This window comes from Arachis ipaensis, chromosome B03 (assembly GCF_000816755.2).
Source record: "Arachis ipaensis cultivar K30076 chromosome B03, Araip1.1, whole genome shotgun sequence".
Lineage (NCBI taxonomy): Eukaryota > Viridiplantae > Streptophyta > Magnoliopsida > Fabales > Fabaceae > Arachis > Arachis ipaensis.
In genome coordinates, this window is record NC_029787.2 from 105,223,532 (window position 1) to 105,247,748 (window position 24,217).

The 24,217-nt window shown below is 36.2% G+C and overlaps 1 protein-coding gene across 1 annotated transcript; it reads right to left on the reverse strand.

The window, feature by feature from the left end:
- On the reverse strand, nucleotides 5,785–21,012 carry LOC110269505 (protein FAR1-RELATED SEQUENCE 5-like). Its single transcript, XM_021117376.1, has 7 exons — nucleotides 20,866–21,012; nucleotides 7,663–8,355; nucleotides 6,766–7,549; nucleotides 6,225–6,593; nucleotides 6,070–6,134; nucleotides 5,907–5,979; nucleotides 5,785–5,816 (listed from the first exon to the last, which is right to left on the reverse strand). The coding sequence occupies exons 1-7, from the start codon at nucleotides 21,010–21,012 to the stop codon at nucleotides 5,785–5,787; spliced, it is 2,163 nt and encodes a 720-aa protein (XP_020973035.1).

Here is a 24,217-nt window from a genome sequence, read left to right on the forward strand (position 1 = left end):
AAAACGATTTATTAAGACGTGCGTACAGAGTTTCTGGCGCCGTTGCCTGAGATCACAATTTTGTGCACCAAGTTTTTGGCGCCGTTGCCGGGGATTGTTCGAGTTTGGACAACTGACGGTTCATCTTGTTGCTTAGATTGGGTAATTTTCTTCCTATTTTCAAAAAGTTTTCAAAAAAAAAATTTCAAAAATCTTTCAAAAATTTTCTCCTTTGTTTTCGAAAAAAAAATTTTAAAATAAAAATCTTTTAAAAAATATATTTTTCTTCAGAATTTTTAAGAATGAATTCTAGTGTTTCATGAAGCATGTTGAAGCATGGCTGGCTATAAAGCCATGTCTAAATTCTTTTGGGCTGAGGTTTTGGCTTAAAATTGAATGAATTACACGCATATTCATGCTAAAGCTTGGCTGGCTATTAAGCCATGCCTAACCTCGGATTGGAGCTTTAGACTAAAGAGCACAAGATTCCTGGAATTCATACTAAAAATTTTGGAATCCTTATTTTTCTTTTTCACAAATAGTTTTCGAAAAAAAAAATTAAAAGAAAATACAAAAAAATCATAAAATCATAAAAATCAAAAAAAATATTTCATATTTCTTGTTTGAGTCTTAAGTCAAGTTGAAAGTTTGGTGTCAATTGCATATTCATGCATTTTTTCGAAAAATTCATGCATTCATAGTGTTCTTCATGATCTTCAAGTTGTTCTTGGTAAGTCTTCTTGTTTGATCTTGATATTTTAGTGTTTTGTGTTGTATGGTGTTTTTCATATGCATTCTTGAAATCTTAGTTTCTAAGCATTAAAGATTTCTAAGTTTGGTGTCTTGCATGTTTTCTTTGCATAAAAAAATTTTTTTATTGATGTTCATCATGATCTTCATAGTGTTCTTGGTGTTCATCTTGACATTTATAGCATTCTTGCATGCATTCATTGTTTTGATCTAAAATTGCCATGCATTGAGCATTTTTAGTGTTTTTCTCTCTCATCATTAAAAATTTCAAAAATCAAAAAGAAAAAAATATCTTTCCCTTTTTCTCTCATAAAATTTGAAAATTTGAGTTGAATTTTTCAAAAATTTTTAAAATCTAGTTGTTTTCTATGAGTCAAATCAAATTTTCAAATTTTATCTTTTTCAAAATCTTTTTCAAAAATCAAATCTTTTTCATTTTTCTTATCTATTTTCGAAAATTCCAAAAATATTTTTCAAAAATCTTTTTCTTAATTTTACATCATATTTTCGAAAATATCATCAACAATTAATGTTTTGATTCAAAAATTTCAAGTTTGTTACTTACTTGTTAAGAAAGATTCAAACTTTAAGTTCTAGAATCATATTTTGTGATTTCTTGTGAATCAAGTCATTAATTGTGATTTTAAAAATCAAATCTTTTTCAAAACTCATTTCAATCATATCTTTTCAAAAATATCTTTCTATCTTATCTTTTTTCAAAATCATATCTTTTTCAAAAATTTGATTTTAAAAATATATTTTCTAACTTCTTATCTTCTTATCTTTTCAAAATTGATTTTCAAATTTGTTTCAACTAACTAACTAACTTTTTGTTTGTTTCTTATCTTCTTCAAAACTACCTAACTAACTCCCTCTCTCTCTAATTTTCGAAAATATCTTCCCTCTTTTTCAAAATTTCTTTTTAATTAACTAATTATTTTAATTTTTGATTTTTATTTTCGAAAAATCACTAACCTTTTTCAAAAACTATTTTCGAAAATCACTAACTCTTTTTCAAAAATAATTTTCGAAAATTCTCCTTCTCTCTCATCTCCTTCCATTTATTTATTCATCTACTAACACTTCATCTCATCCAAATTCGAACCCCCTCTTCCATCTGTGTTCAAATTTTTTCTTTTCTTCTACTCACACAGGAACCTCTATACTGTGGTAAAAAGGACCCCTATTATTATTATTTTTCTGTCCCTCTTTTTCATATGAGCAGGAGCAAGGACAAGAACATTCTTGTTGAAGCAGATCCAGAACCTGAAAGGACTCTGAAGAGGAAACTAAGAGAAGCTAAAATACAACAGTCCAGAGACAACCTTTCAGAAATTTTTGAACAAGAAGAGGAGATGGCAGCCGAAAATAATAATAATGCAAGGAGAATGCTTGGCGACTTTACTGCACCTAATTTCAATTTACATGGAAGAAGCATCTCCATTCCTGCCATTGGAGCAAACAATTTTGAGTTGAAACCTCAATTAGTTTCTCTGATACAGCAGAACTGCAAGTTTCATGGACTTCCATCTGAAGATCATTTTCAGTTCTTAACTGAATTCTTGCAGATATGTGATACTGTTAAGACTAATGGAGTAGATCCTGAAGTCTACAGGCTCATGCTTTTCCCTTTTGCTATAAGAGACAGAGCTAGAATATGGTTTGACTCTCAACCTAAGGATAGCCTGAACTCTTGGGATAAGCTGGTCAAGGCTTTCTTAGCCAAGTTCTTTCCTCCTCGAAAGCTGAGTAAGCTTAGAGTGGATGTTCAAACTTTCAGACAGAAAGAAGTTGAATCCCTCTATGAAGCTTGGGAGAGATACAAAGGACTGACCAAAAAGTGTCCTTCTGACATGCTTTCAAAATGGACCATACTGGATATATTCTATGATGTTGTAAATCCTTGAACACCTCAGGATCTGTGGACCCCACAAGATCATCTCAGGATCTATGGACCCCACAGGATCACCTCAGGATCTGTGGACCCCGCAGGATCCCCACCTACCTCCACTCTCTTTCACACCATCCCATAAACACTCTTCCCAAAAATCCTTCACCAATCACCTCAATTCCTCTTCCCCATCACCTCTTCACCACTCACATCCATCCACTCTTCCCCATAAACCTACCTCATAAACTCCACCTACCTTCAAAATTCAAAATCACTTTCCCACCCTTATGGCCGAACCTTACCCCCCCTCCCTTCCCTATATATAGCCCTCCATTCTTCCTCATTTTCACACAACACAACCTTCTCTTCTCTTCTTGGCCGAATACACCACTCCCTCTTCTCCTCCATATTTTCTTCTTCTTCTTCATCTATTCTTTCTTCTCTTGCTCGAGGGCGAGCAATATTCTAAGTTTGGTGTGGTAAAAGCATAAACTTTTTGTTTTTCCATTACCATTGATGGCGCCTAAGACCGGAGAATCCTCTAGAAAAGGGAAAGGGAAGACAAAAGCTTCCACCTCCGAGTCATGGGAGATGGAAAGATTCATCTCCAAAGCTCATCAAGACCACTTCTATGATGTTGTGGCCAAGAAGAAGGTGATCCCCGAGGTCCCTTTCAAGCTCAAGAAGAATGAGTATCCGGAGATCCAACATGAAATCCAAAGAAGAGGTTGGGAAGTTCTAACAAACCCCATCCAACAAGTCGGCATCCTAATGGTTCAAGAGTTCTATGCCAATGCATGGATCACTAGGAACCATGATCAAAGTAAAAACCCAAACCCAAAGAATTATCTCACTATGGTTCGGGGGAAATACTTAGATTTTAGTCCGGAAAATGTGAGGTTGGCGTTTAACTTGCCTATGATGCAAGGAGATGCACGCCCCTACACTAGAAGAGTCAACTTTAATCAAAGGTTGGACCAAGTCCTCATGGACATATGTGTGGAAGGAGCTCAATGGAATATTGACTCCAAAGGCAAGCCGGTTCAACTAAGAAGACTAGACCTCAAGCCTGTGGCTAGAGGATGGTTGGAGTTCATCCAACGCTCCATCATCCCCACTAGCAACCGATCTGAAGTTACTGTGGATCGGGCCATCATGATTCATAGCATCATGATTGGAGAGGAAGTAGAAGTTCATGAAGTCATCTCCCTTGAACTCTACAAAATAGCCGAAAAGCCCTCTCCTGGGGCAAGGCTAGCTTTTCCTCATCTTATCTGCCATCTATGTTACTCAGCTGGAGCTTCCATAGAAGAAGACATTTCCATTGAGGAAGAGAAGCCCATCACTAAGAAAAGGATGGAGCAAGCAAGAGAGCCCATTCATGGAGCTCAAGAGGCGCATGAAGCTCATCACCATGAGATCCCAGAAATGCCTCAAATGCATTTGCCTCCACAAAACTATTGGGAGCAAATCAACACCTCCCTAGGAGAATTAAGTTCTAACATGGGATGATTAAGGGTGGAACATCAAGAGCACTCCATCATCCTTCATGAAATAAGAGAAGATCAAAAAGCAATGAGGGAGGAGCAACAAAGACAAGGAAGAGACATAGAAGAGCTCAAGGACATCATTGGTTCCTCAAGAAGGAAACGCCACCATCACTAAGGTGGACTCATTCCTTATTCTTATTTTCTGTTTTTCGTTTTCTCTATGTTAAGTGCTTATCCAGTTACTTTTAGGGATGTTTTCATTAGTTTTTATGTTAAATTCACATTTCTGGACTTTACTATGAGTTTGTATGTTTTTCTGTGATTTCAGATATTTTCTGGCTGAAATTGAGGGACTTGAGCAAAAATCAGATTCAGAGGTTGAAGAAGGACTGCTGATGCTGTTGGATTCTGACCTCCCTGCACTCAAAGTGAATTTTCTGGAGCTACAGAACTTAAAATGGCGCGCTTTTAATTGCGTTGGAAAGTAGACATCCAGGGCTTTCCAGCAATGTATAATAGTCCATATTTTGGCCGAGTTTAGACGACGTAAAATGGCGTTGAACACCAGTTCTACGCTGCTGTCTGGAGTTAAACGCCAGAAACAAGTCACAAGCCAGAGTTGAACGCCAGAAATACGTTACAAACTGGCGTTCAACTCCAAGAATGACCTCTGCATGTGTAACATTCAAGCTCAGTCCAAGCACACACCAAGTGGGTCCCGGAAGTAGATTTATGCATCAATTACTTACTTCTGTAAACCCTAGTAGCTAGTTTATTATAAATAGGACTTTTTACTATTGTATTAGACATCCTGGATTCTGGATTGTATTTTTGATCCTGTGATCTCGTTTTGGGGGCTGGCCATTTGGCCATGCCTGAACCTTTCACTTATGTATCTTCAAACGGTAGAGTTTCTGCACTCCATAGATTATGGTGTGGAGCTCTGCTATTCCTCAAAGATTAATGCAAAGTACTACTGTTTTTCTATTCAATTCAACTTATCTCAGATTTACAAGGTGACCATAGCTTGCTTCAAGCCGACAATCTCCGTGGGATCGACCCTTACTCACGTAAGGTTTATTACTTGGACGACCCAGTGCACTTGCTGGTTAGTTGTATCGAAGTTGTGAATGAAAAACGATTTATTAAGACGTGCGTACAGAGTTTCTGGCGCCATTGCCTGAGATCACAATTTCGTGCACCACAAAGCCAATATGATAATTCTTAACATCCATGAGAAATAGCTAAAATCTTTCAATGAAAGGAGCATATGCTATATCCACCTGAAGTTTATAGAATTCATTACGTCTCACAAAGCTATTTTTCAACATGACGATATCCGTTGATTCCCACAAATCCAACTAAGCCATAACATGAATCAAAAATCCAAAAATCACTAAAATGGCTGCACAATCAACCATGTATTATTCATTTTATGAAGTCTAGCTAGCTGTAAAGCAATTTAACATTAATAAAAAGCATTCTTGGCTGCAAACACTAAGCAGTAACAATCATCCAAATATAAGTGCATTCACAAAAAAAAAATGAATAACTCATTCTCCTGTTCTAAAGTATTTAAGATTCAGAGTGATGTAAACATGTTCCAAAAGTAAAATTAATAGAAACAGAAAAAAAGTGCTTTTAAACCCGTCTTTGTTTGCTTCAACGGATAGTTCACAACTCTGCCTCATCATCATCATTTGCCCCTAAAATTTAAGCGACATATTTTTAAGTTTAAAAAGAGTAAAATAAGTATAACAAAAAATAAAAAATAAATTTAAAACATTTTATATCACCAGAATCATAATCCATTGAGGACTCAGTCTCGCCACCACTCTGTTCGTAATACCTTAAGGAATCTAAATACTCCTGGATCAAAGCAGCAAATAGGAAGGCTTATGAGCTAGCTATACAATATTATATGTAACAAAATATACTCAACAAATGTATTGTACTTACATCTTCCTCTTCAAACCATTCAGTGTGAACATACTCATCACTTTCAGCATCTACGAAGGAGTAGTCTTCACCATCAATATTCTCCTCAGCGTCAACATCAAATTAGGGAGTCCTTTCATCCATTTTCCTCATGGAACATGTAGCAATGTTATGACCTCCCTTGCGATAGTAGTTGCAACGCTTAGGCTTCCTTGTGGTCTCTATCTCAGTACTTCCATTCTTTGCAAGGTCTTCATACATGTATTCTGCATGCCCCTCCATCATGTTATTGTCCCCATTATGAGCCCTAATCCATGAAAGTATATTTACCAATGCATCTCGTGATTCATTAAAAATATCCCCTTTTAGGCACCCTTTGTTCATAATTTGTTTACACCAATGTGCCAAACATGCACGCCAACTGATAGCCAAGGAATCTTCCATCAAGCCGCACATGTCATCATACCCACTAATGCCTTCCTTCACTTTTTTAGTCCATCTTCGTAGCACTAATGATTTTGGCAACTCCGCAATGTCTAGAAAACCTAAAACAGCAAGTATATGACTACATGGAATACCTATGGAGTCCATTCTCATGCATGAGCATTTAAATTCATCTTGCTCTCCATGAAAAGACACATGCCATATCATGTTAGGCTTGTAAAATTTTGACACCTGATAAATCTTGCAAGAACTCATTTCCTTTTCATATATTACCTTCAATGTGCTGGCCTTGTGGAGCATTGAACGGAACAACATAAAAAATTTGCCGGGTATAAATGGTAGCTAATGACCTTTCTAATTTTTGAAAGTGCGTCTGTATCACAGGTTGTCCAGTTGATGATTTAAAGTCTGCCAAATCCTTTCTGTGTTGCATGTAGCTCAAACAATGCTGGAAGTGTTGAACAAATTCTGTCAAATTATGGTGTGATTTAACATATCTTTTGAGGATAGAATGTAGACTTTCACACCTCGAAGTCGTTCTAAACCCAGCAAAGAATTTTCCTTGGATATGAGTGGTAGCCCACATGTTTCTTTTCCCATACATATCTACTATCCACTCCCAATCTTCCACTCTAAAGAATCCAACCATTTCCTCCCAGTTTTGTTCGAACACACCAACTTCATAATCACTTAGCATTAACTTTGTAAACATTTTCGTAAACTGAGGTTTGTGAATGTTGCTTGTTGCATTATGCATCAAGTGCCATGCACATAACCTATGATGTGCATTTGAAAACACTTCCTGAATAGCGATAGCCATCGATGGATGACCATCTGTAATTACTGAAGTCAGTGTCTTTCCCTTCATTGCTATGAGAAGCTGTTTTAGTAACCACACGTACGTGCTTTTCATCTCATTCGAAACTATCGCAACACCAAATACAACGGTTTGATTATGGTGGTTAACTCCCGAGAATATTACAACCAACAATCTGTATCGATTCTTCTTATATGTGGTGTCAAATGCTAGCACATCCCCGAACAGATCGTAGTCCAACTAACACCGTCCATCACACCAAAAAATTTGCTGAAACACTCCTTCTATGCCCTTTTTAACACTATAGAACAAGTTTTGATCCCTTCTGCTAGTGTTTCCAGGTAAACCATTACAGAGGTTAAATCATCAGGTAATTGTCTTCTTTGCTTCGCAACTTGATTGTGCATATCCTTAATTGAAAAATTAACGTTCTCGTTCCCACCACATTGGCTAGCTAATGACCCAAATATGTTTGGTATGCTAATCCCCACCTCTTTCATATGGTTCATTTGATTAATGTTAGGCTCAGTCATTTTCTTGTAAGATCTTAACATTCTTGCTAACTTTGGAATAATAAGCTCATGGTTGTGTTCATCACAAAAATCTCTCACTACCCAACTCTCAGTTACCACATCGAAGAAAACATGAAGTTTACTCATACAACCACATTTTGTCTCTGGTTTTAGCTCCCTAACTCGATTTTTCATATGGTTCCATTTTTCTAATCTATATCCTTCACGAGAACAAACATATGCTTTTTCTCTAACTTTTCCATCAACTATTCTACTTCTACTCTTTCGTACACTGAAGCCCCTCGTCTTGGCATATGAATTATAAAATTTGAATGCCAAGATAAGATCAACAAAGTGCAATTGACAAATATTTTCCATAGATAGACTTGAGAAATCAATCTTACCAATATCTTTCCAAGAGTTTATGCGATATTGATCCATATCCACTGCATCAGAAGTTGCGTCTTCATCCACATAATCACTAATATTATGCACATTTTGATCACTTGTGTGTCTTTGACTATTTGATGCTTCCTGTAATTTATAGTGACTAACGTTAATTACCCAAAAAATAGCATAAATTAGGTACAATTTATAATCAAATAAGCAAAACTAACCAATAACCATTGAATTTTCAAAAAGAATCACAATACTAATTTCTGAATTTACAAACACACTAAAAAAATAAACAATAATAACAAATAAAAAATTGAACAAATGCCAAATTTAAATAGAAACATAAACTCAGAAATTAAAATTATGAACAGAAATCAAACAGCAATAATAAATAAAAAATAGAACAGCATGACCAGAAGCATAAACCTAGAAATTGAAATCAGAATCATAAAAACAAATACCAGATTTGAGTAGAAACATAAACCCAGAAATTGAAATCATGATCAGAAATCAAACAGCAATAGCAAATAAAAAATAGAACATCATGAAAAGAGACATAAATCCAGAAATTGAAATCAGAATCATAAAAACAAATACCAAAATTTTTTAACCCTAACTCAGAAATTTTAACAACTAAGTAAACCGAACAAAACCACTAATTGAATGAAATAAGAAGAACAAAACTCAATTGAATGACTTCAACAAAACAGATTCATGCAGTAGAACATAAAGGGATAAAAAAAATGAGCTAAATGAAACAAGTTCAAACTAGAGGCTGAGGCTCCATTGAAACTCTTGAAGTGTAGCGATGAAAGGGGAGACGGCACTGAGGATAACTGATGATGAAAAATCGATTCCACACAAACTCACCGGCAAGTGTATCAGGTCGCATCAAGTAGTAATAACTCACAGGAGTGAGGTCGATCCCACATGGATTGATGGATCAAGTAACTTTAGTGAGGTGATTAGTTTAGTTAAGCTAACAATGGTGAATTGGGTAAAAGTGTATTGACAAAATGTAAATTATAGAAGGTAAAAAGTGCAAAAGGTAAATTTGCAGAAACTTAAAGAGCAAAAAATGTAAATTGCAACAAATGTGAAGGGAATTGGGTGCTGGAAAATTAAAGAAGCTGTAAATCAGAACTCAGGACAAGTAACATAAAGGAAAAATTCACTAGATCATAGCTCTCAGAACAATTGCAGGAAAATTAAATCAAACAGATGAACATGAACAGAAATATAAAATTTGCAAAAAAGGAAATTGTAGCAGAGGATTGTAGAAATTGAAATTGCATAAACTGAATTCAATATAACTAAAATGTAGAAAGAGCAAAAAAAAAAAGAAAACTGTATCAAAGAGCCTTCTATTCTACTCCTACTCATACTCCTACTGCTGCCTACTACTAATGCAGCCTACTGTCCGTCTTTACCTCAATGAAATGAAACTGATGCCTTTATATAGGCTTTACAAAATGAAAATGAAATTACAAACAAGTTACAAATAAAATGAAATTCCTATTGTAGCTGTGTCTTATGCCTTTGAGTGATGTCAATGGGCTCTGCTTGCTTTGAATTTTTGATGGGCTTTGAATTAGATTAATTGAGCCAAAGTTGCACTTCCAGGAGAATGGAGCATTTTCAAATTGAGCACAGCGTTCATTCACCCACGCGTACGCATCCCCTGCGCGTGCGCGTCATTTTGCTTTTTGGCCTGTCCACGCGTACTGTCACCTACGCGTACGTGTGACCTTCAGAAATTGGACTTGTGACGCGTGCGCGTGCTATACGCGTGCTGACATTGACCAATTCGCATAAGTTAGGAATTTGATTATCAAAATTGAATTGGTGTTGTAAGTATAGTCCTAATCCAACAAATTGACCATCAATCAAATGTTATCAAAATTCAAAACAAACCGAGAGTATTTAACTCCCGGGTCGTTCTTCCCTAGGAGTTGCAATTAAGTGTATAATCATTGGCTATGAGAGAGAAGCATGGGGAATCGGGAATGAAAGCAAGAGAGCAAGTAATGTAAATAGCAAGAATTGAAACAAGCATGCAAGGAATTGAAAAGAAAGCAATTAAAGGACACTTGGTAAGAAGTGGGTAATCTAGGTTTCCTATCCTAGTTGTGGACCACAAACATGGCAATTGTGTGGAATCAATCCAAATCAATCAATCCTCCTTGGGAACTAGTCAAAAGACGTAATTGATCTCAATCCATAAGTCCTAGTCAACTCACTAATTACTTAGTGAAAGACTAGCGTTAATGGAAACCAAATCAATTAACTAATCTCACACAATGCGGAATGGACATCCACAACTCAATTCCACCCAAACACTGAATTTCTCAACCAAGGAATTAAACGTGCAAGAAATTAAACATCAAAGCAATAAAAGTCAAAGCAATTAAATGAAACGAAAGGAAACATCAAATGCAAGAAAATATCTTGGCAAGTAATTGAGATCTAAGGCTATCTATCCTAGACATTGGCCACAAACACATGATGATAATGAAGAGTTAATCCTACTTAGTCAACCTTACATCGAAGATAAGTCAAATAGGCATAGTTAATTTCAATCTCTAAGTCCTATGTCAACACTAAGGGGTCACATAGAGTCAAGGAAAACCAAATCAACCAACTACTCTAATATATCAAATAAGAATGGACATCAATAACTCAAGGATAACCAAAGTCAACAATTTCAAGCCAAGAGTGGAGAAAAACTAACTAAAAACTAAGCCAAGCATTTTATCAAACACTTGGTGTGCATGAGAATAAAATAATATTAAATTACAATAAAATAAATTCTAAAACTACCAAAGCAAGAAAGTGACAATAACAACTAGAGAAAGCAATAAATGACATGGAAACATAAATTTGCATTAATTAAAATTTAAGTAACAAAGAGTATCCATAAGCATAAAAATAACAAAATAAAGGAAATAACAAGAGAAATGAAGAAGAACAAGATAGAAGAACATGGAAACATAAATGAAACTACACTAGAATAAGAATTAAAAGCTGAAATTAAAAGGAAATTAACTAATAAAACCCTAATTCTAGAGAGAGGGAGGAGCTTCTCTCTCTAGAAAATAAGAGAAAACATAATAAAAACTAAACCTAATTGCCCCCTTCATCCTTCTTCAATTTGGCCTTAAATAGCTTCAAAAAATGAGTTGGATTGGGTTTTGGGGGCCCAAAAATCGCTGCCAGCGAGTTGCAATTAATGAAGTCACGTGCAGGGACCTGTGCGAATGCACAGATGTATGCGTCCGCACACATGCTGAATCCTGACTTGTGCGTACGCACAAGTACCTGTGCGTACGCACAAGTACGTGTGCGTACGCACAAGTACGTGTGCGTACGCACAAGTACGTGTGCGTATGTACACGTAGACTTATGTCCACTATAGCAAATTGCATATTATTTTGAAGCCCCGGACGTTAGCCTTCCAATGCCGCTAAAACCGCCTCATTTGGATCTCTGTAGCTCAAGTTATGACCAATTTAGTACAGAGAGGTCCGACGTGGCAGCTTTCCAAATCCTTCATTTCTTGAATTCTTCCCTTTTGCATGCTCTTTTCCTCACTTCTTCAACCCATACTTGCCTTGGAAACCTAAAAATCACTTAACAAATACATCAAGGCACCAAATGGGATTAAAGTGAATAAAATTAACTAAATTAAGCACAAAAGAGCATGTTTTCACTTTCAAGCACAATTTAGGAAGAAATCTCAAAAGCATGCTATTTAGGTGAATAAATGTGGGTTTATGTGATGGAATCCACTCAAATTAAACCAAAATATATCGTAAAATATGGATTCATCAATTCTCCCACACTTAAACCAAGCATGTCCTCATGCTAAACCAACCAAAGGAGATGGATGAAGGGGTAATCATTAATGCAACTACCTACATGCATGTAACTATACTAAATGCTATATATATACTATGATTCCTATTGAGTTTGGCAAAAACAAACAAAAGAATCTCAATCAATCCAAAGTAGGAACTTAGGGTCAAGACAAGGTAAATATAGCAATATGATCAATGTCCAAAGATTGATTTGAAATTTTCAAAATTAAGTTCAACAACTTGCAAAAAGATACAAGATAAGCAATGGAATCATAAAATTGAGCGATTGAACCCCTCACCGGATGTGTTTACACTCTAGTCGCTCACTGTTTAGGGCTTAATCACTCAATCCTCCCTTAATCATGTTTCTCAAAGATTTGCAAGTCGTCTAACAATCAACTAATATTTGATGCATGAATGCAAATATCATGAGGACTTTTGTGGGTTGTAATGGGGCTTAGATAAGGGTAGGATTAATATGGTTTAGTGGGCTAATAGATTGGATCTTTGATTAGCTCAAGTATCCCACCTAATCCTATATCATGCCATATACATAACAAAACAACCTAACTACCCATTTATTCTCTTTCTCACATTCGCTCATGCATACTCTTTCCAATTCAACTACATATGCATCTCTTATTTACATTCTTATTATCATTTCTCTTTCTTTTCTTTTTCTCTTTTTCTTCTTTTTCTTTTCTTTTCTTTTCTTTTCTTATTATCAACAAAAAGAGATGCATATGGTTTAACCAATAGATGTATGAGTAGTTACCCATTTTGCCATATTTTCAATGAACACCCAAAGCTAACTAACTACCAATGTTTTCCACAAATTCCCCCCACACTTGATTAACACACACACTCAAACCCAAGCTAATCAAAGATACAATCAATGGACATAATGGTTTTTTACTTAGGGTGAATGATGTGCTTATAATGAGAACAAAGGGGAATTAAAGGCTCAAAAAGTGGTTTACAAAGAAAGATGCAAGGGTTGGCCATATGGGTTAGTGAGCTATACAAAGATGGCCTCAATCATACTAAATGCAATCCAAAACAACAAATCTAGGACATATAGACTAAAGCAAATCTAAGATCACAATCATAAAAGGAGTTTATCACACAAGAACAAAAAATTGTGGTTGAAAATGTGCAACCACACAATTAAAGCTCAAATCTCACTTGGTATTTGTTCAAGCTCTTTTCTATGTTGGCATAAAAAGATACTTCAAGTAAGTTCAAAAACAATTTTCAAATTTAATCAATGGAATGCCCAAAAAAGGGGTTTCTTGAAAATTCTTTGTTGTTTTACCAAAACTTATTTACTATATGTATGTATGTATGTATGTTTGTTGTGATGGATGCAATTTCAAAATCTTTTCTAGTTCTATTCCTAATTTTCAACAAGCAAAAATTAACATGAACAATTAGGACAAAATTGAACTAGGTGCTATACTATTCACGTCATCCAATCACAATTTCTATCTATAAAATATATACTAAGAAAAAGATGCAAAACGCAATAGATATAAACTATGAATAGTCTAAGACATATATACTAGAAGGAAATGCAACGCAATAACCAAAATCACTCAAAATATATACAAGAAACCTACTAAAAGAAGTAAAAAAATAAAGTACAAGGTGTTTGAAAAAAGAAAGTTTATACCCCAAAATGGCGAATCCTCCCCCACACTTAAGCGTTGCACAGTCCTCCGTGCACAAACAAAATCCAGGAAGAATGTGTCTCAAGAGCTCCACCTTCGGTTGGTGGATGCGGGGGCTTGGGTTGTGTGGAGATTGCAGAGTCCATGTATGCTCGGCATTTCCCTCCTCAGTATCCTCCTCCTCTCCCGGCTCCTTGCATTTATGTCTCATCCTCAAAAAGAAGAGCAAAGTATAGTTAGGACTCATAGGGCAAGTAGTACAAAAAGGTAAAAAGAAAGAGTGAATAAGCATCTAATTGAGGAAGTTTGTATAGTGGTATAGAATACACACAACGGCCGGCTAACGTGGCATCCACACAATGAAAAAGTAAGCATGAGTTCCTCAACTAAATGGCCTAAGAAGCAAGCAATAAATGAGCATCAATCAAACACAAGCAAACTTAGGCAATTGCAACAAGAGTGAATTGAATTAAGAATATTGGACATTGAAATTGTGCAAGTGAAAGCTCAAGAGTGATATAAAATAGCACAATAAACAACACCCGATCCATTAATGAAAAGGAAACTACTTATTCATCATAAAACACAAGAAAAAAGTCACATGGTATAGGTACTTGTTACAAAAAGTGATACACTTGATAGCAATCAAGTTAAGTCACTCAAACAAATGCAAAGCATTAAAAATAAACAAGTACCGGACATGTGATCCATATGATATGAAAATCAAGATGAACAAGTAATTTCAACTCAATTCACCAAAGTGAAAGTGCACAATTCAATATGCCAAACAAGGATAAAGTTCAATGCATATGGTAGCTACAACATATAAATCAAACTCACAATTCATCTAGGCATTTAAACAAGGCTTTTAATGCTCAGTGCACATATTTATCAAACTTGAAACCAAATTCAAGCAAGAAGCAACCCAATCAATGTTGAACAAACACTTGCAACTTATTTCTTTGTCAAACAACTAAACTAAAGCTAATATAATTACCAAAATAAAAATGGAATGCAAACAAAATGAACAAGAACAAGTAGAAAATAGGGTGAAAGAGCAGCAGAAGAGAGGAGAGAAGAGAAGAAGAGAAGAAAAGAGGCATAGTGAGAAAACAGGGGCGTGCGCACGCACAAGGGTGTGTGCGTGCGCACACTATGAGGAAAGGGGAAGGTGTGCGAGCGCACCGGCTATGCGAGCACTCCTGGCAGAAGAGAGAGTAAGAAGTGTGCGTGCGCACAAGGGTGTACGCACGCACAGAAGAAGTGTTTTTTTTTTGGAAAGGATCACGTGTGCGCGCGCACACAGGTCCGTGCGCGCGCACAAGAGCGTAAGGGCAGGGGTTCACACGCACAGGCTGTGCCAACGCTCCCACCAGAGTGGCTGCAAGTTGGCGTGTAGATGCACATGTCTGTGCGTCTGCATAAAGAGTGCAAAAAAGGGTATGTGTGCGTACACACGAGTGTGTGCACACGCACAGGTCGTAGAAAGTAGGGGAACACGCGTGCACTAGGCATGCTGGCACTGCGAACAGAGGACAAAATCATGTGTGTGCGTGCGCACAGGTCGGTGCTCACGAACAGGAAGCAAAAAGTAGCTGTTTTGTGCGCATGCACAAGTATGTGCGTACACACAGATGCCCTGTTTTGCAAAAATTTTTCTTCAAAATTCTAAGGTACCAAGCCCTAGTTCAATCAAAACTCAACACCAAAACATGCAAGAACCCATAAATTCATGATCCAAACCAAAATTAACCTAACAAAACTCAAAATTAAACTAATCCTAAGCTAATCGAGCATAACAAAAAGCAAATAAGTCAAAATATATACAAAAAGAGAAGAGTAGGAATGATGTTACTAAGCACTTTTATTTAATGTCTTTAAGTTAGACAATTGGGAGAGCCCTTGCTATGGTGGCTTGTGCTTGACTTTCCCACCAATGCTAGAATGTTCAATGCCCTCCGGGATCCCAATCCTAACCATTGACAAAAACAACCAAAAAGCAAGCTATTCACATATTAACATATTTACAATAACCAATAACTTTACACCATTGCAACTCCCCGGCAACGACGCCAAATTTGACAATGACCAATTTGCATAAGCTAGGAATTTGATTATCAAAATGGAATTGGCGTTGTAAGTATAGTCCTAACCCAATAAATTGACCATTAATCAAATGTTATCACAATTCAAAACAAATATTATTAACTGAGAGTATTTAACTCCCGGGTCTTTCTTCCCTAAAAATTGTAATTAAGTGTACAATCATTGGCTATGAGAGAGAAGCATGGGGAATCGGAAATAAAAGTAAGAGAGCAAGTAATGTAAATAGCAAGAATTGAAACAAGCATGCAAGGAATTGAAAAGAAAGCAATTAAAGGACACTTGGCAAGAAGTGGGTAATCTAGGTTTCCTATCCTAGTTGTGGACCACAAATATGGCAATTGTGTGGAATCAATCCAAATCAATCAATCCTCCTTGAGAACTAGTCAAAAGACATAATTGATCTCAATCCATAAGTCCTAGTCAACTCACTAATTACTTAGTGAAGCGTTAATAGAAACCAAATCAATTTACTAATCTCACACAATGCAGAATGGACATCCACAACTCAATTCCACCCAAACACCCAATTTCTCAACCAAGGAATTAAATGTTCAAGAAATTAAACATCAAAGCAATAAAAGTCAAAGCAATTAAATGCAAGGAAAGGAAACTTCAAATGCAAGAAAACATCTTGGCAAGTAATTGAGAGCTAAGGCTATCTACCCTAGACATTGACCACAAACACATGATGATATGAAGAGTTAATCCTACTTAGTCAACCTTACATCGAAGATAAGTCAAATAAGCATAGTTAATTTCAATCCCTAAGTCCTATGTCAACACTAAGGGGTCACATAGAGTCAAGGGAAACCAAATCAACCAACTACTCTAATATATCAAACAAGAATGGACATCAATAACTCAAGGATAACCAAAGTCAACAATTTCAAGCCAAGAGTGGAGAAAAACTAAGTGAAAACTAAGCCAAGCATTTTATCAAACACTTGGTGTGCATGAGAATAAAATAATATTAAATTACAATAAAATAAATTCTAAAACTACCAAAGCAAGAAAGTGACAATAACAACTAGAGAAAGCAATAAATGACATGGAAACATAAATTTGCATTAATTAAAATTAAAGTAACAAAGAGTATCCATAAGCATAAAAATGACAAAATAAAGGAAATAACAAGAGAAATGAAGAAGAACAAGATAGAAGAACATGGAAACAAAATGAAACTACACTAGAATAAGAATTAAAAGCTGAAATTAAAAGGAAATTAACTAATAAAACCCTAATTCTAGAGAGAGGGGGGGAGCTTCTCTCTAGAAAATAAGAGAAAACATAATAAAAACTAAACCTAATTGCCCCCTTCATCCTTCTTCAATTTGGCCTTAAATAGCTTCAAAAAATGAGTTGGATTGGGTTTTGGGGGCCCAAAAATCGCTGCCAGCGAGTTGCAATTAATGAAGTCACGTGCAGGGACCTGTGCGAATGCACAGATGTGTGCGTCCGCACACATGCTGAATCCTGACTTGTGCGTACGCACAAGTACCTGTGCGTAAGCACACGTAGACTTATGTCCACGATAGCAAATTGCATATCATTTTGAAGCCCCGGACGTTAGTCTTCCAATGCCGCTAAAACCGCCTCATTTGGACCTCTGTAGCTCAAGTTATGACCAATTTAGTACAGAGAGGTCAGGGGTGGCAGCTTCCCAAATCCTTCATTTCTTGAATTCTTCCCTTTTGCATGCTCTTTTCCTCACTTCTTCAACCCATACTTGCCTTGGAAACCTGAAAATCACTTAACAAATACATCAAGGTACCAAATGGGATTAAAGTGAATAAAATTGACTAAATTAAGCACAAAAGAGCATATTTTCACTTTCAAGCACAATTTAGGAAGAAATCTCAAAAGCATGCTATTTAGGTGAATAAATATGGGTTTATGTGATGGAATTCACTCAAATCAAACCAAAATATATTGTAAAATATGGATTCATCACGTGTGCGTCGTCATTGTCTTCGGCCTCAGCCATGCTTGTGCGTCTCATTCACGCGTACGCGTTTTCGATAACGTTCTCTTAATGAGCGCTACGTTCGTGCCATGAACGCTGCCCACACGTGCGCGTCCTCTGCGCGTGCGCGTGGGTGAGAAAATGTTAATTCCATGCTTCAGCGCCACCCACGCGTTCGCGTGCTTCCTTCCAGATTCTCCATCGATGCGTGCGCGTCATGCACGCGTGTGTGTCGGTTGCAAAACTCCAATTCCAATTTTGAATTTGGCCGAAAATGCTTGTTCAAATAACGGAATGTTCTCTTTGAAAATGAGCACTCTCCTTGTTTATATCATGGGCCACGCTTTTAAAAGCGTAACCTAAGACTCCAAAGCGTGCTCAAACTTTAAAGTGTGCCTAAAAATTCCTCTTTTCTCCTTTTGAGCTTATTTTGTGATTTTTTTTCTTCTTTTTCTTTTTATTTCCTACAAAGTTTATAAAATCAAAAGATCAAAGTAATATACCATTTAAGCACAAAAACATTCAATATTTAAGCACTAATCATCATTTTCTTGTATGAAAAAGCATAGAAAACATGCACAAGATGACATGTCATCACAACACCAAACTTAAATCTTGCTTGTTCCCAAGCAAGAAAAGAATCATGCAGTAAGTTTTGACAAACCAAGGTGAGAAGAATAGCAAGTTAATGTTCATGGTAGGCTAGTTTTCTATGCATGCTACAATCATAAAAGAAATGTAAATGATTGATGCTTCTATCTAGCTTATTTTATGAAATCTTTTCCTTATATTTCTCCCTTGAAACAAGATTTACATTCTCTTATTAGCTTCTCCTTTTGGGTGCTTTGACTCATGAGTTGATAACAAAACTATGATTCTAAATGCTTTGTTTTCAAGTATTACCACTTGATACATAAGCACCACAAGCATTTAATTAGAGGACTTCTTTAAGCTCATTTGTTTCTTTTCTTTACTCTCTCTAATCATTGATGCTCAGAGCCTTGAGCTTTGAGGGAGTGCTTTTGCACTTGAGCCTAACCTTGACTCTAAGTGTTTTGTTTTCAAGCTTTTTGCATGATACATAAATACCACAAGTACTTAATAATTGAATTGTCATTGGTACTCAGAGCCTTCAGCTTTCTCATTATTTCCCTTTTTCTTTTCTTGCCTTAATTTGCAATTGCTTCTTCAAGGTTTTCATGATTTCAAAAATTTCATAAAATGTCCTAGATGAAAACTTCAATTAAATAAAATCTAATGCAATTGAGCAACAATTAATCATACTAGCTTTCCAATACTTGTATGCCCATGCTAAGTTCTTCTTTAATGCCTTGTTTGTTTATGATCATGATACTTTATTGCTTTAAACTTAAAAAATTCAAGATGGTAGTCATAATGTCACAGCAACATGTTACAATTTAAAAATCAAACTATGCTTATTCACAACACACATGCATACAAAGAAGATAAAGATAATCATGCAATTTACAGTGCTGGAAATAAGTAGGAGGAAAAAAGAACGTTACCACCTTGTAGTTCATCTTCTCTATTGTTGTCCTTTTCCTCCCATTCTTCCCCTTCCCATACCAACTTAGAGTGTTTGCTTATCCTCAAGCAATAATTGGTGCAGTGGTTATGGGATTTATGATGGATCATGAGTGTCTTACACAATGAAATGTTAGTAGTACATGTTTTTAAGCAAGCAAAATAAAAAATAACAATGAAGGCACAGGAAACAGAGACATTGTGATTGCAAAAATAAGAGGGATGTGCATGATACATTGCATAAAAGATAAGTGGCACACCAAACTTAATGTGACACTTTCACTTGGAATTAATGCAAGTATCCAGTAGAGATCGGGAATAATTTTTTTTTTTTTTGCATAGCAACACCAAACTTAGAATGCTATCACATGCCAATTTATTTGAACTAAAACTAATCAAAAGGAACTGTTCTATGCTAATAACACAATCACCAAGTAAAGAATTTTCACTAGTAAGGATTTCTTGGTGAGGTATTAAAAAGAACAGTTAATGAGCAAAATAAAAGAAAGTATTAAAACAAAGAAATGACTAAAACAAAGAGAAAAATAAAAATGTCAAACCAAAAGAAAGATAACCCTGCAAAGGCATTATGATTATGCAGACAAGTGGTGTTGCTGGATTCATTGCATAGAAAATTAAGTGGCACACCAAACTTAGAATCTTAGTGTGACACTTTCAATCTAGAATTAATGCAATCATCCAAAATGATTGAAAACAGATTGTTGTAGTGCAATACCAAACTTAGAATGTAATCATATGCCAATTTTATTGAAAATAAACAAAGCAAAGAAAGAAGATAAACAAAGCAGAGAAATGAAATGTTACCTAAGGTTGGGTTGCCTCCCAATAAGTGCTCCTTTAGTGTCATTAGCTTGACATGTTGTTCTTCACTTTCTTCCTCTTCTTCCAGTTTATTAAGAGGAATGACCTCAAGGGGAGAGAAAAGCCAGTCAGTGTCCCCTTTCTTGGTCTTTCCTCAGCAAGCTTCCTTTTGTTATTTGCTGGATTGAACTTGCTTGCTGGATCAGGGGTAGGATTGCTTACAGTTGACCTTTTTTTTCTTTATGGATATGATTAATTTTGGCTTGGTCACAATCCTCTTCTCGGTGTTGTTGTTAGTTGCCTTCACTTCTTTGATTTCAAGACTTGGTAGTTGTGTGATTGTTGGAGTGTTCTTTTCATCAATAGCCTCTTGAATTGGTGGTTCCATGAGCCCTTCCTCTATGCAGCTTTCTGCCTTAATTAAGTGTGGACTTCCTTGATTTTCTTCCTCACTTTCTTGTTCTTCCACTTCCTCCTTTGCATTCAACATTTGATTTAATAGCACTTTTATGGAGGAGGTTTGTTGTTCTTCCCAAGATTTCTTCATCTCCTCTTCATATCTTTCAATCACAGATTCAAGTGTTGAGAGTCTTTGGTTCAGGAAAATTTGTGGGGGTTATGAGTTTTCATGTTCCTTTGTCATCTCAAGTGGCTTCTGTGGATATGCAGTTTTAGGTTCAAATACCTCCACAACCTCATTCTTCATTGAAATTTCATTTGATACAGGGACCTCTTTTTCTTGTTCTTCCACTTCCTCACCTACAAATTTGTCTTCATCCTCAATGTTTGATAGTTCTAAGTTTCTCCTTATTTGCTCTAAGTGCCCATCCATCTTCTTGAAGAGGATTTCTTGCCTTTTCCAGGATTGTTCTTGTCTTTCTAGTAATTTTCTGGACTTTTGAAGGAGATCTTCTGCTAGCTCAAGAGATGAAGGTTGAGAGAAATTTTGTGGACATGGATGTGTTGTGGTGAAGTTGTTTTGAGGGGTATGGAATGAATTTTGTGAATATTGAAATGAGTTTTCTGTGTGGTGAAAAGAATTCTATGGTTAGAAAAATGAGTTGTATTGATTTTGGAGGAAACTTTGTGTTGGGGCATAGTCAAATGATGAAGAATTTTCAAATGAGGAACTGGGAGGTTAGGTTGGATAATTTTGCATAAATGAATTAAAGGTGTGCTCAAGTGATGATGGCTCTTGATAAGTGGAGTATGAACTGTCAAATGCTTTCTAGTTTTGATCCTCCCATCCACAATATGAATCATTGTTGAATTTATCAGAGTGTGGATCATTTTATGGCATTGGGGAGTACTCTTGCATGTATTCATTGAAAGAATAATTAAGAGATGATGTCTCTTACTGAATAGAATATGGAGCATTAAAATCTCTTTGGTTTTGACCCTCCCAATCACAATATGAGTAGTTGTTAGATTCATCAAAATAGGCTTCATTTTGTGTCTCTGGGAGGTGTTCATACTCTATCATTTCTTGTTGATATTCCCATCTACCATTAGCATAATGACATGAATCATTTTGTGGTATTGGAAAATATCTCATAAAATTGTCTTGCTCATCTGTTGGCTCTGAAGCATATCTCTATTGATTGGATTGCTCAGAATCTGTGATTTCTTGGTGATACTCCCAGCCACCATTAGAATAATGACATGAATCATATTGTGATGGTGGGTAATATCCCATGAAATTTGTTTGATCAAAAGATGAGTTGAACTCCATTTGAATTTTGTAAAACACAATCACCAATGAAAATCGAAATTCATGTCACAGATGAGAATTTCTTAGTGAGGCAATAACTCAAGCACCTTGGTATTAGCCTAAAATAGAAAATTAAAAGAACAAAAACAAAGAAAATACTTAATCTAGACTTATCACCTACTTAATCATTGTTGATCTAAATCAATCCCCGGCAACGGCGCCAAAAACTTGATGAGGGAAAATCGATTCCACACAAACTCACCGGCAAGTGTACTGGGTTGCATCTAGTAATAACTCACAGGAGTGAGGTTGATCCCACAGGGATTGATGGATCAAGTAACTTTAGTGAGGCGATTAGTTTAGTTAAGCTAACAATGGTGAATTGGGTAAAAGTGTATTGACAGAATGTAAATTGCAGAAGGTAAAAAGTGTAAAAGGTACATTTGTAGAAACTTAAAGAGAAAGAAACATAAATTGCAGCAAATGTGAAGGAAATTGGGTGCTGGAAAATTAAAGAAGCTGTAAATAAGAACTCAGGACAAGTAACAGAAAGGAAAAATTCACTAGATCATAGCTCTCAGAACAATTGCAGAAAATGTACATTGCATGAAAATTAAATCAAATAGATGAACATGAACAGAAATATAAAATTTTCAGAAAAGAAAATTGTAAGAGAGGATTATAGAAATTGAAATTGCATAAACTGAATTCAATATAACTGAAATATAGAAAGTGGAAAAAAAATGTATCAAAGAGCCTTCTATTCTACTCCTACTCCTACTCCTACTGTTGCCTACTACTAATGCAGCCTACTATTCGTCTCTACCTCAATGAAATGAAACTGATGCCTTTATATATGCTTTACAAAATGAAAATGAAATTACAAACAAATTACAAATAAAATGAAATTCCTATTCTAACTGTGTCTTGTGCCTTTGAGTGATGTCAATGGGCTCTGCTTGCTTTGAATTTTCGATGGGCTTTGAATCAGATTAATTGAGCTAGAGTTGCACTTCCAGGAGAATGGAGCGGTTTCAAATTGAGCGTAACGTTCATTCACCCACGCGTACGCGTCCTCTGCGCGTGCGCATCATTTTTCTTTTTGGCCTATCCACGCGTACGCGTCACCTATGCGTACGCGTGACCTTCAGAAATTGGACTTGTGACGTGTGCGCGTGCTATACACGTGCGCATCGTCATTGTCTTCAGCCTCAACCATGCTTACGCGTCCCATTCACGCGTACGCGTCTTCGATAGCATTCTCTTAATTAGCGCTACGTTCGCGCCATGAACGATGCCCACGCGTGCGCGTCCTCTGCGCGTGTGCGTGGGTGGGAAAATGTCAATTCCATGCTTCAGTGCCACCCACGCGTTCACGTGCTTCCTTCCAGATTCTCCATCAACGCGTGCGCGTCATGCACGCATCTGCGTCAGTTGCAAAACTCCAATTCCAATTTTGAATTTGTCCGAAAACACTCGTTCAGATAACGGAGCGTTCTCTTTGCAAATGAGCGCTCTCCTTGTTTATATCATGGGCCACGCTTTTAAAAGCGTGGCCTAAGGCTCCAAATCGTGCTCAAACTTTAAAGTGTGCCCAAAAATTCCTCTTTTCTCCTTTTGAGCTTATTTTGTGCTTTTTTTTATTTTTTTCTTTTTATTTCCTACAAAATTTATAAAATCAAAAGATCGAAAAATATACCATTTAAGCACAAAAGCATTCAATATTTAAGCACTAATCATCATTTTCTTGTATGAAAAAGCATAGAAAACATGCACAAGATGACATGTCATCAACGACGGGAAGACATGGTGCACGATGAAGGCAGAAAGAACGACGGCACTCTAAAGCTAAAAAGGGAATTCTCAAATAAATTGGCAGTAGACGTGGGTTCTGTGAAAAGGGAAGACAAAGAGAGGCTGAGGGCAGTGGGTAGGGATTATTGTTGATGGTAGTGGCTTCTATGAAAAGGGAAGAGAAAGAGAAGCTGATGGCAATGGATAGGAATTATTGTTGTGGCTGATGGTTGATGGTAGGGAAGAGAACGAGAGTAGAGAGTGTGTTAGTGGGTGAATGTAGCAAATTTAGGGTGAAGGTAGCTAAATGAATTTTAAAAATATTTGTGGTAAAAATAAAAATTTAACAATTATTATTAAACCCCATTTGAGTTATATTTATAAATTTTTTATTATGCTTATCACAAAAACTCAAAACACTTGAGCTTACTAAAGACAGACCTTTTTTTTTTAACCTATAAATTGGGGTCAGTCTAAAATCAGCACAGGTTATTTGGGCTTATCTGATGCGCTATTGAATTTGAAGTATTAG